This window comes from Fragaria vesca, linkage group LG2 (assembly GCF_000184155.1).
Source record: "Fragaria vesca subsp. vesca linkage group LG2, FraVesHawaii_1.0, whole genome shotgun sequence".
NCBI classification, from domain to species: domain Eukaryota; kingdom Viridiplantae; phylum Streptophyta; class Magnoliopsida; order Rosales; family Rosaceae; genus Fragaria; species Fragaria vesca.
The window spans coordinates 25743540-25761651 of record NC_020492.1 but is presented as its reverse complement, the minus strand read 5'-3'; the positions used below and the strand labels follow the sequence as shown (position 1 = coordinate 25761651).

The 18112-nt window shown below is 37.5% G+C and overlaps 2 protein-coding genes across 2 annotated transcripts; both read right to left on the bottom strand.

Annotated features, from left to right (window-relative positions):
- Positions 1-4425: 4425 nt before the first annotated feature.
- On the bottom strand, positions 4426-5553 carry LOC101290923 (uncharacterized protein At5g22580-like). Its single transcript, XM_004291502.1, has 2 exons — positions 5217-5553; positions 4426-4945 (listed from the first exon to the last, which is right to left on the bottom strand). The coding sequence occupies exons 1-2, from the start codon at positions 5333-5335 to the stop codon at positions 4702-4704; spliced, it is 363 nt and encodes a 120-aa protein (XP_004291550.1). The 5' UTR covers positions 5336-5553; the 3' UTR covers positions 4426-4701.
- Positions 5554-8694: 3141 nt separating this feature from the next.
- LOC101315403 (tRNA dimethylallyltransferase 2-like) lies at positions 8695-16639 on the bottom strand. Its single transcript, XM_004291501.1, has 10 exons — positions 16411-16639; positions 16236-16315; positions 14354-14422; positions 13042-13114; positions 12812-12930; positions 11690-11764; positions 10868-11287; positions 9411-9486; positions 9137-9300; positions 8695-8988 (listed from the first exon to the last, which is right to left on the bottom strand). Exons 1-10 carry the CDS (start codon positions 16553-16555, stop codon positions 8857-8859), a joined length of 1353 nt encoding a protein of 450 aa, XP_004291549.1. The 5' UTR covers positions 16556-16639; the 3' UTR covers positions 8695-8856.
- Between the last annotated feature and the right edge of the window lie 1473 nt (positions 16640-18112).

The following is an 18112-nucleotide window of genomic DNA, read 5'->3' as shown; positions in this document are numbered from 1 at the left end:
TTCAAATTGATGTAAATAATTGTAGACTGTTAGATAAAATTAAAACGAATATTCTGCTAATCAAATGGTTAAACGTTTTTTATTTTGGCTAATTTTTTGTAGGATTCATGTGTGGGTAAGTAACTAGGGAATTTTGATTGTCAAAATACATATGCTAGAATTAAAAATATCTTTACTTTAAGAGTTTAAGGAGGTCCTCTCTAGATCCGGACTAATATACACACACACACACACATAGGCCTTTTCAGATACAGACGTCCGTATTTATTCAAAAGGTACGGATTTCCTTAATTGACATACTTTTCGATCATATTTTCTCATCTCAACCATTCATCTTTTATGTATATATGAGTAGATCATCTCTACAAAATTTTAGCCAAATTGATAATTATTAAGGTATTCAAATTTGTGAATTACACTAATGGTTCATGTTGAACAGATTTGGTTCGTTCATTGTAATCATATAGTTTTGATATCTTAACGATTATTAATTTGGCTAAAAATTTATAAAAATGATGTACTCATATATACCTATAATGTGAATGGTTAAGATGAGAAAATATGATATAAAAGTGGGTCAATTAAGAAAATTCGTACCTTTTAAATAAATACGAATATTTGGACCTGATAATATTTGTATATATATATACACACACACTAGTCTTCCTGCATGCACGATGCGTGTGCGAAAAGGCCGCACTCGCGCGTATGAAAAAGTCGCGCTAAAGGAAAGCCTCCATATTTATAGTAGCGGTAAATCAATAAACACGGAGGACTAAACAAAGTTCTCTTTACATACCAATACATGTATTCTGATAAATCCTTGACCAAGTGAGTCCTTAGTTCCTTACCTATAAAATAAGGAAGTCCAAGAATGTTGAACAACCCACACGGACACGGTAAGTACAGTATTTCTTATCCAATAATTGAAATATACAATTTACCCAGGATTAATGCAGCTCACCAAAATAAAATAAAAAGTTTGTAAATCTTCCCCTATTTTGTCGTTGTCAACTTTTATTCCTGTTACACAAAAGAAGGAAAACAGATATGTGAAGGTCTGACAAACGATGCAGATAACAAAACTGAGAATGAGAATGACCAAGTTTAAACGATGTCTTAGGCTCTTAGTTAAAGCATATGTAGATGATAATTATAGGTAAAAAGTTATAACGAAATTTTACCTGATTGAACAGATTAGAGTGGTGGCGATTTCTTTGATTGCTTGCCGCTGCAACTCCAAGTATGATAAAAGAAAAGAAAAACAACAAAAAAATGTCAGTAGTGTAGCAAGTGTATTATTCCAACTCCAAACTGGAACTTGGAAGTTTGAAACTTCTATTTGAAAAGTTCTGAATCAGATGCTCAAACATATCATGTAACAACTCTTCTTGCTATCTTACAGCAACAAAGCACAAACAAAAGCCATTGAAAACAATTCTGAGTTCAACTTGGATAAGAAAACCTGTCAATGATTTTGTCTCCACTTCTCTGATCGACTTCTCTATCAATTACCAAAATTTTTCTCTTTGCACGAACTCGGCTGTTGTTCCACATTTATGCGCAATGTAGAAAAAGTGGGAGAGTAATACACAGTGACTGCAAATCAGTTTTTGAAGGAAACTGAAACTGTTCTATATATATAATCCTTAAACTGTTCTAAATCAGTTTTCTCATACTGTGGAAGTTATCCACTTTTACCCGGAACAGTTATCTCTATTAATCTTTCTTTTTATTTCTGTTTCCTTTTACCATTTTGTCCATGCAACATAAAATTTTCTTGCCAAAACAGTTTGATCAAAGAAGGGCGATTTAAGGGATTTTTAAAATTTAACCATAGCAGTTCCATAAGGCAAATTACCTTAATTAATAAAGATAATTAATAAAGATGTATTAATTTTATTTCTCATTCAGTCTGCTCCCCATATATGGAGCATGTATGATCTGACCAGGTAAAGTCTGTGTTTAAGTAGTTGCAATGAAACTCAACATGGGAACATCACTTTGGATTTACGCAAGTGCAACTTGGAAGTGCTCGATCAATGTTGGTACTCGGAAACCCTAGCTACTAGCATTGCCTCTGAGAGCCGGAGACTGCACATTTCACCGTAAGCATTTTGCCCTCTCCGGTGGTTTTTCTGGGTTTGATGATCGAGTATTTCTCAGATCGATGTCCTCCTTGAAAGCTCTGGTCCCTGTCTTCCCCCTCGATCGATCGACTCACCAAGTCATGCACCATGTCTCATGGCCAAGAATTCCCCAGGGTTTCCGGTGATCTGGAATTCCGGCCAAGTGGCATGGTGGGATTGTAAATTAACGAAAAAAATTAACAAACGCAACGAGTAAGCTGCAATGCAACTCAAACATGATACATCCTTTTAGATTTAACTATATGCAACATGAAAGCTATTAATGTTGGTGGTGTTCTAGGGTTCAGGAACTTTATATGGTTTTATATTCAATTGACCCGGAGTTCCGGTCCAAAAACCACCATTCTCTCTCTCTCTCTCTCCTATTTTATCAGTTGAAACTGGTATTCTTAAATGCAAAGGGTTTACAAGGCATATAAATATATCTGAAGAATGATTGGAATTCTTTAATGCCAAGGGTTTACCAGAAGTATAGGGTTATGCTGGTTACTTGTTAGAGTGGATTGTATTTTGGATTCTCATTGTTTAAGGTCATGATCAGGCAGATCAGCATATTGTAGAGAAAATCAGTAAGACAAGTTGTGGTCTGAGTCTGAGTCTGACTAGTCTCTAGCTAATTAATATAGGAACAGCCATCTGAAGTTTTTGCCATATATATATTGAATTACAACTACTTCATACTTGTTTACTCTGAATACATGCAACTTTTTAATAGTAGAGAAGCAGAAATGGGAAGAACTCACTTTAAGTTGCTATTAGTTTCTTTCTAGAGCAGCAAATTAATTAAGAAAAGACAATGGAGAAAATAAAGGACTATGCAGTACTCTAGGGACCAATTTCTTCCTTGGCCTGAAAGAATCACTACCAAAACCATCAATGTTACAATAGGAAGAAAAGAAACAATTAGAATATAATTACCAAAAGAAATAATGGATCCACCCCTTGAAGTTACCTTGTTTTCTGCAGAAAACATTGGAAACAAACACATCAACATTTATGTACTGATTAAATTCTCATAGCCACACACACACACACAAATTGACATTACATTTATCTTTTTGATTTTAGGGACTTACTACACTCTTTTGGGTGACGTATGCATCTCAATGCTGCACCACACTAGCCATTAATCTTTTGACACTCATTGCAGATATTGGGTATGTGGTCAGGCACCTCAAAAGCAATTCTAGCCTTCAAGTCATGTTCTTCATAGTTCTCACCTGAAGATTTTCTATTGACCCTGCTGTAACATGAGCAGTTCAAATCACTTGGATTTAGTTCCATGTCAAGCCTTCTGAGATCATCAACTAGTAAACAAGAAGTTGAAGAAATCCCTTCAAGTTCTTCAATTTTTGAAGAAGTTCCACATGCATGTTGTAAGCATGTCAAAGTGTGGAGAAGTGGTGATAATGGAGGTTTTGAGTTTGAGCAGTTGTAGAGTAAAAGTGAGTTGGATCGAGAAGTAAAACCGGTTAAGAGAAGGTTGGGGGAGGCATAGTTGATTGAAGAAGAACAAGAAGGATGAGAGATGTTCAGAGTTTCACATCTGTGGTAGGGCTTCTGAGATTTGCATATGATCATTTGGTTTATTGGGGACAATGGTGTGGAAAAGTTCAGTTCCATCAGAAATAGTGGTTGACACATTTTGAGAAATTGAAGTTGTCAACAAGAAATTGAGTATCAAAAGAAAATGGTGTAAGATGCCTAGCTTCTTGAATCTCGGCATTTTGAAATAAGCAGAATAGTTGGGATGTTTTGCTTCACATTACAATTAAAAGGAAGCAGATCAGGAAAAAGATAGCACAGAATCTACTTTTACTTTCTGTCTATGGACCTTTGGCATCGATCTTAACTGGGATATGTATGTCCCTTTGCAATTTCACTTTTCCACTCCAAAGTCACAAAGTGGAATATGACATTTGAGCACCATTTTGATTCTGCCTGATCTTCTTTGTTCAACTGGTAATAGTTTCCTGATTGATCATCAAAACCCTATGTTTTATAACTGTTAAAATGCAGTTTCAAAGAATTACTTTTTTGCTGCATTATGGCTTGAAATTCACCAAGTCATCAGAAACCAAACTTCATTTGTTCACCATGCATGGCACCACAGTGATTCAGTAGAATTTCTCTGTAAGAGTTTTTCTTGTTTACTTTGATTGCGTTTGTATCATTTTGTTTTGAATGTTTGAACCATTTTCTGATGTTTTTGCAGAAGAATGATAATGCATAGTTGATAATTGTTGACATGGGACCTTTAATTTCAACCTTTTGCTGATCAAAGTTGTTCCTTATTTCTTGAACTACGACAACAGAAAGCAACAAAGTAAAAAAGTAAACTAGATCCAACAAGTAGGCTAATTGTGCAATCACATTAGGCCCTAATATATTTCCACACAAGTTCAAATTACATTAAAATCATTACCATATCTGCATAATTGAAAACTACCATAATTTTATAAGCACAAACCAGAATACAGACACAAGCAGAAGCAGCAGCTAGCATACATCATGGTTCCATTTTCATGGTTATAGAGCTAGTTATTATGATTTAAACCTCAGCTTTAACTTCTGGTGCTGGTGGAGGTGGTGGTGGTGGTGGTGCAGGCTTGACAAGAGTAGCTGAGAAATCAAGCAGCACAATCTTTTCTAGAACAGTAGAAAATGTAGCAGAAAATTCTGCATGTTTAGGGTGGCTGAGAAACACACTGTAATCTTCCTTCTTGTCAAAAGTCATCAAGATGGCATGAGTGAAACCTTGTGTAAGCATCTCCTGGCTCTCCAAGTCCTGTCCCCTGAAATTTAAACCAAAATACACACACCACCAAGGATCATGCTACATAAAAATTCAAGAGTGTTAAATTTTAGTGCGCTAGGATTATCCCAGCTGCTACAGCCACATAGGCCTTTGGAACACTAACTCTGCTTCCTATTAGATCATGTTACATGATAATTGTTAACAAGTTTAGGTCTTATTGCAGTAGTATATGCAGGTATACTTGATCAAAGTTAATGATCAAGTCCAATTAAGTATGAGAATACTGAGATCTAACCATGAAGACTTACCATTCATACGACTTAACAGCATCAATCTCAGCAACCAACTTCTCCAACCCTGTGAGAATCTCCTCCACCACCACATCTTGCTTGAACTTAACTATCACCAAGTGTTTGAACTCTCCCATATTGGCAATATTATTGAAGCTAGCAAAATGAGTCCCCAAAGCTCTCAATTTATAATCCACATTACACACATGCAGAAGTTAATGTTTGCGTGTCAACTTCTACAGTCCTATCTGTCCAGAGGACTAGCAGTGACCCATTTCATCACTATGTGAAGGCAATCAATAACAAAAAAGGGACTGTGGTTTCTCCTTACAAGGACATCCTCTCTGTTCAATTTAACCTATATCTATTCAATAAGAAAAAAGGGACTGTGGTTTCTCCTTACAAGGACAGCCTCTCTGTTCAATTATGACTATAAAGAAATTGCTAGCTAGACTCGTAAATATGAAGGTAATGAGGTTTAGCCTCTGCCCTCTGGAATGATCCCCATATTTGATTACAATTAAAAGGATCTGCTCTATAGAGAACAACAGCCTTTCACAATAGAACAATGGCTAAAAAGTGAAATATATATGGCGTATATGGGTAAAAAGTGAAAATGCTCTTAGGTAAGGAAAATGAATGTCCCATTGAATGTTCCTATATCCCTCATTTCCCATTGAATGTCCATCTGTCCATGACTATTTTCCACTAAATAATTTTATATATCACTAGTTTTTCTTGCTACTTTAAACTTTAAAGATTATATGTCATTATGTCAATCATAGTCGTAGCATACAGCGTTTTCAATGAGGCCGTTGGATTAATAAAGTTTTGAATAGGGCCGTTCAACACTAGAATGCTCCGACAGCTCCGTGACACCAATCACATTCAAGAAAACGAAATTCATTCCTAAAATATACTAGCTAATGCACTCTTGCTGCTTTAAGAATCAGTATACAATATTTCACTCAACTCTAAAATTTTTACCGATGCTGCTGGTTGAAATAGTAAGTGACAGTAATTCCCATGGCTTGATGAAACTATGTGTATATCAAAACCCCACAACTCAGCGACCTCGTCGCTCAACCGCACAGAGGAGGATTGTTGCAGATGAACAATGGAAAAGGGTAGGGGTCCTCTCCTCCATTATGCCCATCTTATTGAAGTTGCAGCAGTACACTTTGTGCTGGCTTTTCATTTATGGACTATCATAACTTGGCAGAACATAATTCATGAATGTTCCCCTTCAAATTCATTCATTTGATTTTCCCCTTCTCGATTTGATATGATTCAAAAAAGATTTGATAGGGTGTTGCTGAACTTTTCTCCATGTCTTGGCCATGTGATCCAGGGAACATTATTATTTGTACCCTTTGCTCATGGATGATATATATGTCACATACTCATCTTTAAGGAATCTTAACTAGGGTCACCATACTTTTCTAAAGCTGCTCTTCCAATGTGACACTTCCCACGAAAATTTGATTTAGCTCTGCAAGTCCAGCATAGTCTCGTAGAAAATGAAAACAAAAGAACAAGTAAAATTTAATTAGTGTCGATTGATGTGTTCAGCATATCTTGAATAAAATTGTTTTGATTGTTCTGAACAAAGAAATAATGGAACAAAGATCAATGAGTGTGAATTGTTCATTGTTGGGAAGTAGTTGTCCTCATTTTGCTGGTGAGACATCGCAGATCTGATAACGTACCAATTAAACATGATCAGTATCATTCTATCAATCGTCACTTTCAATCCCACAGTTCAAGGCATTAACTAGAAACAATCGCACAGTTTTATTTTCTTTTACTGGAGAAGTCGGTAGAGTTTTATGTATCATCAGAATTCAGGAATCACATGGAGAGAAATAACTTCCAACTATTGGAGTCCTGCATTACTCTTAACTTTTGCAAATCGATTACGGCAAGCAATATTTGATCATAGACATCAAGCTGTACAGTTCTAGATTGAGACCCCATGAATCGAGTAAGACCACCTAATCTGTTAGGCTCATTGAACTGATTGAAGACCATAGTAGGTATGTGTGGTCTTGGAATCACAACCTACTTTGGTACTCATCAACCTAACATTAGAAGCCAAGGTGACAAAGCCCGGAAATGGAAACATATGTAAACACAACTGGGAGGAGAAGCAAAGGAAAGCAAAACTTGGGCGTGTATGGAGGTTGCTCTCGTGACTTTGGTTAAGTTTGAATCAGGACCAGGAAGGATAGAAGAGGAAAGAAAATAGCAAAAACATAGCTCCGCTGCCGGGAGTCTCACCCGGTTCATTGTCTAGCTTGTCCATTTTGTGTTGTGCTACAGCGGAATTATTGTTCAAAACTATTGTGCTACTAGCGGGAGTTGAAGTCTACCAATTAGTATTGTGCTACTACAGAATTGTTGCTTGGTAAAGCATGTACATTTTGAATCTGGATTCATACTGGTTAGAGATTTGTTATCTGAGCAAACACCAGTTTATCATAATCACAACATGAGCTCATTTTAAGGAACAATCAAAGAGAAGACGAAAGTGTCAATTGGTCTCTGGTTTTGAGACTTCACTCTATAGTAACACAATACATTCAGTTGTTTCATGAATAAGTTTATTTCAGTTTGTTACTTCAAAGATTACGATCATATGATCGGCCGGTGTGTTCCTACGCATAGTGGGAGTCAGCTAAGCATATTAGGATCAATGTGAACAGCATCAGGAGGTCCAGAAAACTTGTTGTGCATTTGGTTTTTGATTTCAATGGCATTCTATAACACAGACACAAAAAGTGGAGAAGAAACTGATTGTGGCAGCCCTCGTGCAGGGAATAAAAAAGTGAAGTAGGGTAGTGAGGGTGGTCCGTGAATTTCATGATGAAAGATCATGTAGCTGCGTTTGCGTAACCGTACAACAACACCAACTGCTCCGTCGTCAACCACCGACATTGCCGCGAAAAGATTTCCATGATGACTTGAGACTACCAAAACCAAAGTTTCACTTACCCCACTTTCGGGTAAATTTTGGAGTGAGGGAGGAACATGGGAAACTGAAATGAAATATGATTGGCATGCAGTATATTATTGAGACTTGAGTGAGGTGGTGTAAGTTGAAGTGTGCAAACCACCTCCACCTCCACCTCCTCCTTGAGGCTTTGAACCCCTCTCCCTCTCCCTCTCTCATTCCCCAAGTTTTGAACTTTATAATATTTTCATTTAGAGTAATTAAGATACTAGTTCTTCGAAATCAAATACTGGAAGGGTACAAGTCCAACTATCAATTGTGGAACACCATCCTGTCCCAATACCGTGGTAGTCCTTTTGATTACACACCGTGGTTGCATCTGCTCTATTTGTGCATCTAGTCCTTTGTTTTGTTTCAAATTGCAAACAAACAAGGATGATTTGAGTTCCACTGCAACAATAGTTTCCTGTCTGTGGACCGAAAATTATACAGCGCACCCGGGCCCGTCATCTCCACCGTCCATTTTAAAAAAGTCAAAAGACTCTGTTAAGTCCGTGTCAAAATCGACGGTGGAGATGACGAGTGCGCGGCACACCCGGGTGCGCTGAATAGGCTCTCTCTGTGGACTGGCAAAGTGGCATGTCATCAACATCACAGCTAAACTGTGCACCTAACTTTTCATTTATGAGAAAATTTTGATGATCTCTAACTACTGTGCTGCTCGACAGACAAATATTCTCGCGACTTTTTAAGCCGAGAAATTCGTTTCCGATGTCCACGACCCTGCTTGTGTTGTTCCCACTCGTGTGCTCCTCTAAGGATCTTGTCACCACAGGCCTAGCAAATTGAAATGTCAGATACAAACCAATTGACAAATTGAACTACAAGTCCATATGAACACCACAAGAAGAATTTACTCGGGGAGAAAAAAATCGAGGAACCAAAAACAGTGTGTTCAGTAGTTTAACCACTTCTAAATTCTAACCTTGCATGTATACTGAGTCCATAAGTCCCTCTGTATCATATTCATTTCAGTGCTATTTGGGGTAACCGAATCAGGCACCAAAGTTGGATCCTGATTAAGGAAAGATTTAACCAATTCAACAGCTGGTCCAACCACCTCTGCATACCATGTATCATCTGATTGGCCTACAATATGTTTTACAAAAATTTGCATCAACACACAAAAGGGATTACAATGATCAAGTCATATGAACAAGCACAACAAACTAGGTATACAAATCGCCAAAATGCCCTACATAGAATGGACTCGGTTGCGTCAAGGGAATGCATGTTCCATCCAAACAACATATCCAGTCGATTTATCCTTCGTTTCTGTAACAAAATAAGAAAAAGAAACTACACTGACTTCAATTAGTTTAACAATTGTTCAACTCCACAAATATTCAGGGTATTTTCACTTTAAGGGGTCATTGGGTATGCAGGTGTAATGTGTTTGGTGTCTATTCTCTTTGTTAAGACTGTCCTGCGTTACTGAGGGTGGGCTTAAGCTAAACTAACTTTAGGCTATGTTTGGTGTTGTGGACTAAGTTTAGCTTCTACTTTTCTTTCTTCCATCTGACAGAAGAGGGAACACATGATCATCTCATCCCCATGTTTCTCAGCACAATATAGAACATCTGTATCTCAATGTATCATCTCATTCTTCCGCAGATTTGGGTATTGCTTGTACTCGTCTTGAAATCCATGAACTTAAAGCCCAGAGTCAATTTTCACAAAATAGACTCTCTGTTGGTTAAGTCTCTTACAAGTTCTGCAGTACCCCATTTTACTCCTGCATAACCAAGTTACTATTCATCGACTGCAATACCCAGATTTGCACAATCATAACCACATTAATTTTCATCAACTGCAATACCCAAATTTTGCAAAATTTTCATATTCTGCAATTGTGCAATATGCAAATTCTCAATTTGGTTCACCCAAAACTGGTGAAAATGAGAAAAGAGATATAGTGGGATGATCTTTCATTTTATTCATCTAACATCAAGTGTCAATCACGACTTTTTTATTGTGCAGCAAACAGTTTCTCATACTGAAAAAGGAAAAACTATGATGCAGGTAAGAGAAATTCAACAATGACGAGGGAGACTAAGAAGAGTGACGAGTGATGAGGAAGAAGAGTAATGAGAGTTGATGATGAGCAGCTATTAGAGGGAGGGACAAAGAAAAATTGGAGAGACAAAGCTTTAAAAGGAACCCCTTTTCAGCATCGTTAGTGTAGGCAACCTAGCAAGCACTTTTTAAAATTCATTAATTAATTAATTAAAAAAAAGGGACTTATTAGTATCAGTTATACTGGACTGCTAGTACCAGGTCATACCAAACATCACCCCAAACTTCCTTAGAATTCCATTTTAGTACAGTACTAGTTAACACCCTGTACCAAACAGACCCTTAAAGAACAAATCTTAATCCACTATAGAGTGCTCAACAGAATTTGGGGGATGGGAAGAACTTACTTAAGAGGAAAGTCTTTTCAAGTGCAATAGATAATGTATGGGTCAAATATCAGTTTAGGAATTAGCAGATTCTCAATACAACAAAACTGAACAGATATTCAGTGCTTCAGGAATTTCAACCACAGAAATGTTTCTAGCATGGAAACAGATTTATTGAAATGTACGAAAAGGATAGAATAAAACTTTCAAGTATCAGGATCAGAAAAATATATATTTTGCAAAAAAGAACTAACCTGACGACGAACTAGTCTTCTGGTGTTCAGTTTTACTTTCTCAATAGCTTCTTTTAGCACAGCTTTGGGTTGAGTGTCAGTCAAGGAATTCAGGATGAGCCTCATGTTCTCTTTCAACATCTTGTCAGCCAGGTCTACTAACTTGAAGGACATTGACCCATCTATCAAATGATTTCCTTCATCACTAGCTTCAGTTATGTACAAATTCAAAAAACTTTCAAACTCCCTAACCCCAATGGCCTGCCGGACACCTCGAGTATAATCAGCATTCCGAGTATAAATTTCATACACTTCATCAAGGAGTCCAGCATCTATCATGGAATCTACTCTCTGATCCACAAATCGGTCCAGCACAGGAAGAGAAGCATCCATGCATAAAAAACAACAATTGTATCTGAAGTTATCAACTCGACCCCAGTTCTGTCCAGCAGCATGCAAGAATCAATATCGTTATATTTGGTTTCATCTATCACTATAACCAAATTTGTTATATTTTAATCTTTGTAAAACAAAATCATGATGACTAAATCGCAACTCACTGACACTATAACTAATAAATTGACTGCTAAACATTGACAGTCAATGCATTAGTCCACAAAAAAAGAACGGTAGAAATTCTATAAGAGGAAACTGTATGCTCAAGCAGATCATAAACAAATGTCTAAGTCAAACAGAAAACATATGCAGCAAATCATGAAGATGGACAGTCCCAAATAAAATAGAACCTCCAGGTTGGAAACACGAGGTTCAGTTAACAGATAAACATAGAAAATCACATTGTTATACATGATATTATAAAACTTAAAAAGGAAGATTACGAACTTTGGCAGCCTTGCCCTGAAGAATTTTGCTAGGACGAACACCATGGTGAGCATACATACTAAGGTACTGATTAATCTGCAAAACAATCAACAGCTCATAAGATTATAGCCACTAGAATACCTGCACCACATAAGAACGAACTGTGCAAAAAGCTTATGATAATTTAGGCACTACTCTTTCATCCAACTACCAGAGAGCAGTAGTCCCTTAAATAAAATGATATATATATATATATACACACAGTCCGTTTCAGATACGGACGTCCGCACCGCCTTAAGGTGCGGATTTCCCTCCTTTCGCCACCGGGCTAGGGCGCGCCTCCACCCTAGCAGACTCCAGCAGCTTCCCCGACCTCTTTCCATCTCCCCGCCGAGTTCCAGTTTTCCGGCCAGATCACCCAAAACTTCAAACAAAGTCAATCTGGCCGGAAAACTGGAATTTGGCAGACTCGCCGGGGATGGAAAGTGGTCGAGGAAGCTGCTGGAGTCCGCTGGGGTGGAGGCGCGCCCTCACCGGCACCGTACGGTGGCGAACGGAGGGAAATCCTCACCGTAAGGCGGTGCGGACGTCCGTATCTGAAACGGACTGTGTGTGTGTATATAACTCAAGAAGATACTGTTCCTCACAACACTGAACACCTAGGAAGGATAAATCTTTGCTCATTGTCATTCAAAAGTTATCAAATTGAGAAATGTTTGTGCCCGTGCAACATTTTAAGTGCCGATCCAAATCCAGGCATCTCTACAGCCCTATTGGATCATCTATTTGGTAGCTTCCTCATATGAGGAGACAATTGGCAACTGGAGTCAGCCTAAAGCTAATGACATGATATTAGATATAGATTTGACTATTAAATTGTGTATAATGGCGTCCACATGATATTAATTTCCTAAAATCAGGCAATCAAAGTCTATCTTTAAACACCAACCAATACTGATGATCGTTGATTGTCCCCAGTACTAAGTCAGGATAATGCTAGGAAAAAAAAGTAAGAGTTTGTGTCCCAAAACAGCTGAGCCTGATGTCTCAGGCATACTTTTAGAAATAAGAAAAGGCAAAAGCACACAAATCTGTATTTATATATTTAACAGGAAAACACTAGTTAATGTGCAGAAAACCTACTTTTCTGTGATTATTTGGATGGATTCTGTTTGCTGCAATTGGATCAATGACTTTAAGATCCTCATAACTATAACTGGAATTGTCTACTTCAGATGCCAGCTCAGTCTGTTGTTGTCCAGCTCCTGGTGGGAAAAGGAAAACAATCCTGAATAAAGATACGTATAAAAAAAATAAAAAAAGATGTCTCCAAAGTGTGACAGAAATTCCAACAGCAAAAGTCATTGCTTTACCCGGATGGTCACCTAAAAATCTTTCGTCCATATCTTCTACTGTGTCATCAAGAAGGAATGGACTAACAAGAGCCTGAATAAAGTTGTAAAAATAAACTTAAAGGAGAACCAAAAAAATAAAATAAAAGGATATATATGTTGAATGGGAGGAAATATAACCACTTAAAACCTAAGTATCAAAATCAATATAAAAGGTATATGTCACCACTGATCTTCACCGAACAGGAAATTTACCAGTTTACTACACATGGATACAAGTATAAACACCCTTATTATTTGGAAGTTAACTATACAAAAATTTAGCCCCGATTGGTTGCTTATCTTATTTAAAACTAAAACAAAGCACTTCTTGGATATCTAACCGAAAGTCAAGTTCCTGGCTTATTTTATGAATCAAGATGCCAACAAGTACCCGGACCTAATCAAAAGAATGCATCATCTCAACGAAGAAGACCTCACCCTCCACAAACACTTCATGCACAGCCTTGACTGGGACATCACCATCAAGACCCTGAAATCAGTGTTTGGAAAAGGTAAAACAACAATGTTGGGTGGAAGAAATGGAGGTATTGTGCTTTGTGTGAAAGTATGGGGTCCTAAGTACGATGTTGTAGGACACTGTTTTGGTTCGGTTTTAATCAAAGCATTCTCAACCATCTTTTTTTCTCCTTAAACATTTTTCAGAATTTTACAACTGTCGAGACCGAAACTGATTTTTACAGAAAAAAAAAATAATAAAAACAGATCACTTCCAACTAGGCCAGTATGGAACAGAAGTTTTTAGTTACCACCCAAGTGTTATACACAAGAAAGTATGATATATGCATTACTTATGAAGAAGTGTAGAACATATGTGGGCAGCAGCTACTAAAGGTCTAATGGCATGATGAAGAAAATTCTAGATTGCAAGCCCAAATAATCTGCTGGATGATACTGGCCTACTTGGGATCTTGCACGACAAGGCCAAGCCATTTCTTTCCAATTTCATTTTTATTAGGGTTACTTATAAATATTTACTAATTTTGTTTGTTCTTTTAGGGTTTAGGTCTTTACATGATAAATGCCTTGGAATATACTTCTACAGTCATAAGTTGGTGTAATTCAAAAAAAAAAAAAAAAAAAGGTTCACATCCAACCAGTATGTCAAAGTATCTGGATTTACGAATATGCATGATGAGATGGTGCAACATGTCCTGGCCAATCAACTGAAAATATTGACTAACAAAACCATCAAGAGCATGGTCCATCAAGAATATAAATAACAAACATCAAATTATCTACTACTAAATGTCATAATCAAACAGTCTTCTACCTGAATATAGTAATTTGTACCCCCAACTATGACTGGAACACAGTTGCGAGACAAGATATCATCGATTAGCTGCAAAACCCAATATACTGAGTTAGCCTAAAATATAAACGGATTGCAATATAACTTTGTGTGGATATTCCCGACATGTATGTAGAATATAAGGAATGATGGAAGGATACAGAGAGTCTAAAATGGTACAAAGAATGGAAAATATGCAAGTTGTTTCAAATGATCACTTACATAGATAGAATCCATATCCTCAAGAAAATTTAAAAAAAATCATGGAAACTCAATTGCTGTGTCATAGAAAATGGACATCATTAACTTAACCAAGTACGATCACTAGACGTATAGCAAACGGCCCCAACTGACAATTGCTCTAACACCTATGCGATCTTCACTTAGCAGCACCACCACTTTTAACAATCCAATATATGACCCACCCCACTATTGTCAGTAACTTTATATGCTTAGGCCTGATGAGTCCTATATATACAGAGTCCTATAAATGCAGAAGCACCCAACCCATGCAGTCTAATAAAACGAACCATAATCAGATGATGGAAAAATAAATGACCTTTCCTGGTCATCAAAAGCACCATTCACCAAGCCTTACCCTCACATGGACATCCATCAAGAACAACTTGAAGATTTCCTCTCCCTCCCTATCAACCACAGCTTGAAAAAAAAAAAAAAAAAAAAACAAGAGAATACTGAAGCCAAGACCCCACATCCCTCCAACTGACTTCAACCATCATAATCAGCACTACTCTCTAACTGTGATCACCAGTATACAATGCAGCCTCAAATTCAGAGAACAAGTAAGATTTACGCATCCAATACATATAATCCCCTAATATTTAAAACATTTATATAATACTACAGAGATGCATTCATTGACCCTCAGGGAAGTTTGAATTTTTGACACAGCATCACAGCCAATGTATACAAGGGAATACTTATTTGCAGGATACAGGGAAGGGTAATCATGATATTTCGAAAGGTTTGAAGAAATAGAAGCTAAGCCATCCCAAAAAGGTGTGTTTTGAGCACTTTTGCACTCATTTTTAAGCTTTGTGTGAAGGAAATAAATCTAAACTCCATGGGGATGGTCTGCATATGTAATAGACTAATTCTTTGCGATCATAAGTGAGTAAGAGCGGAAGAATTTTGGGACCAACTACGTTTTTGGGCTTTAGTTTCTTTTGATTTCAGAGATTACTCTCTTTCTTCTACGGAGTGGGAAATGCTGAATGCTATGAAGTGATGTAGCCTTTGTTTATGAGTATATCCATACGTATTTGTTAGAGAGATCACTGATCTTGTTCATTGTTTTCAGGTTGTGGATTACTCATCCACCCATTGTACATATGATTTAAGGCATGATTAAATACTATCTATTTCATCAATCCAACAAAACGAAAAAAGAAAAAAAGCCAGACCGAAAGGAGGAGAGACATCATCCTGCAATACTTATCTTGCTGTCTATCTTTCAAATAAATGCTATCCAACACTGCCGCATTACAGAGATTATGAGAACAGTTTGAATATGACAGGGATGTGCTCCTTGATGGAGGCTCTTAACCCTACTTTTACCGTCAAAATCTTTGCCTCTCCTCTCTAGACTCATAACCATCAATTTTCTAATAGAATGTCCAACATCAGACGGTATTCAGAATGTTTAACCTACACCAAAAATTTCGCAAATGCCTCGAGTTCCATACAAAACTGACGGTTTTCTACCATACCATTTTTATCAAGATATCAGAATTAGATCAGAGTGAAAACAGACAGCAACAAAAAAAATAATGAAACCAATCCAATACATACAAGCATGCATTCTTTACAGTAAAACTAAATTTGGGAATTTTCGGCTACTTACCGGAATGGCAGAGTCCCTGAAGTCTTTAGCAGTAAACTCCACATTCGGGCTTACAGTGCCCAGAAGATGATGAGGCACTCCTACATTACCAAAACCAATTTCCACAATCAACACCAGTTCAACCAATTAACAAAATTGAAGGCAAAAAAAAGAGGATGGGGGAAGAGAGTGGAACCGTTTTGTTCGTGGAGAGGGACCTTGTTGGTGAGAACGTCGAGGCCATCGTAGACCTGCATTGAATCGGCGTTGATTACCTCGACAGGAAAGTGGGATGCCAAGTCAATGGCGAGCTTGGACTTTCCGGAACCTGTGGGTCCCATAATCACCACCACCTTCGGCTTCTCTTCTTCTTCTTCTTCTTCATGGGTGGTTGCTCGGCGGTTTCTCTGCTTTTCAGTAGTGCCCTCCATGCTTCGCTCTCCTCTCTCTGTCCTCGCCAGTTCAAGTCTGGTTTGTATAAATTGCCCAAAAAAAAAGGCCTGCTTTTGGATGTTTCTTTTTGTTGGTTAGAAAAATAGTTCAAATCTCAGCTTTCAGACAAGCAAACTTTTAGTATCTCGCGTTTAAAAAAAATATGTTTGTTGTTAGTCTTCTTAAATGAGCTAAATAGCTAATAGTTCCTTGGTCGGGATAAGAACTGTTTTAGCCACAATCCTGAGTCGGGGTGAAGAGGTAAATAACCAATTCAAATGCTAAAAAGTGGTGTGGGGCGTGCCACCGCGCGAATATCGAAAGTAAACAACGCGTAAATCTAGACTTTCAACAAAATGATAGCGAGCTCCGATGCCACCTCGCGGGCGAGGGATAACGAGCAGCCTCCTATTCGTTTGCAATCAATACTCGACGTGCGAGTAGAGCAACCAATGGGACAGTAAGCAGGCCGAGACCTAACGGGCTCTTTAGTGCTAAGGCGAAGTGCTTTAGTATCGGATTTCGATTAGATCGAAGGTATGTACTTGTTTGTATGAGATGATTGTGTCCTAGACCAGATCCTCAAACTCCCTTATATAGAGGTGAATTTGTTTAGTTGTTGATAAGAATCGGTCTTCGCCGCATAGTCGGTTGAGTTGCACAAGGTTTCATTTTACTTGACAACCACGTAATTGGGTAACGCAGTTCCAACCACGTATGTAGACTTATTTTAGGCCACAGTTATTGGCCCAAAACAAGACAAAGACTTGTAGAAGTCTTTAGTGTTAATATTATGTTGTAGGCAATATCAATCACCACTTAGCCGTCGCCCCTCTTTCAGGTAGTAGAGTTGGTTTAAAATGCCTATTGTCATGGACACGTGCATGCTGCATGACTTGTAGCTTAGGATGATTGAATCCTACTCAAGGAAGAAAATTTCGGTGATTACAGAAATTTCAACCCTCTAAAATATGGAAATTTCGACGTCGAAATTTCGGGAAAATATCGATTGTAGTAAAAAAATCAGAAATTTGAAGAAAAACAAGGAAATTTTAAACCAAACTTTAAGAGATGTTTGTTTTCTATATTATGTACTATATTTGAAATGAAAACCTTAAATAAACATTAATCTATAGGGAGTTGTAGTAAGTTAAGGTGAAAAGGTTAGTGCTGAACCGTTAATAATTATTAAAAGTTTACTTTAAACATCTTTTTTTTTTAATGGCTAGAAACCTAAAGGGGAGGCTAGGCCATCACACCTTATATATATATATATATATGATACATTTCACATGGAATTACATGAGTGCTTTGAAACCACGTAGAAGACCTATGAGGTACAAAATTTTCACTAGTATTAGTTAGAAATATCAGGATTTTTCGTAAAATAATAGGGAAATATCGAGAAATATTGGGAAATAATCGGAAGTTTCGGACGAAAAAAATGCTTGGGAGGGAAAAGATAT

Excerpts from the sequence above, each read along its gene's own strand:
- LOC101315403 (XM_004291501.1), bottom strand. The coding sequence starts at position 16,555 with ATGGGACCCACAGGTTCCGGAAAGTCCAAGCTCGCCATTGACTTGGCA. Across the intron at positions 12,931-13,041 it reads ATTTTTAGGTGACCATCCGG|CTGGACAACAACAGACTGAG; the intron begins GTAAAGCAATGA and ends TCCCACCAGGAG. Across the intron at positions 9,487-10,867 it reads GAAGACTAGTTCGTCGTCAG|AAACGAAGGATAAATCGACT; the intron begins GTTAGTTCTTTT and ends ATTTTGTTACAG.
- LOC101290923 (XM_004291502.1), bottom strand. The coding sequence starts at position 5,335 with ATGGGAGAGTTCAAACACTTGGTGATAGTTAAGTTCAAGCAAGATGTG. Across the intron at positions 4,946-5,216 it reads GCTGTTAAGTCGTATGAATG|GGGACAGGACTTGGAGAGCC; the intron begins GTAAGTCTTCAT and ends TTTAAATTTCAG.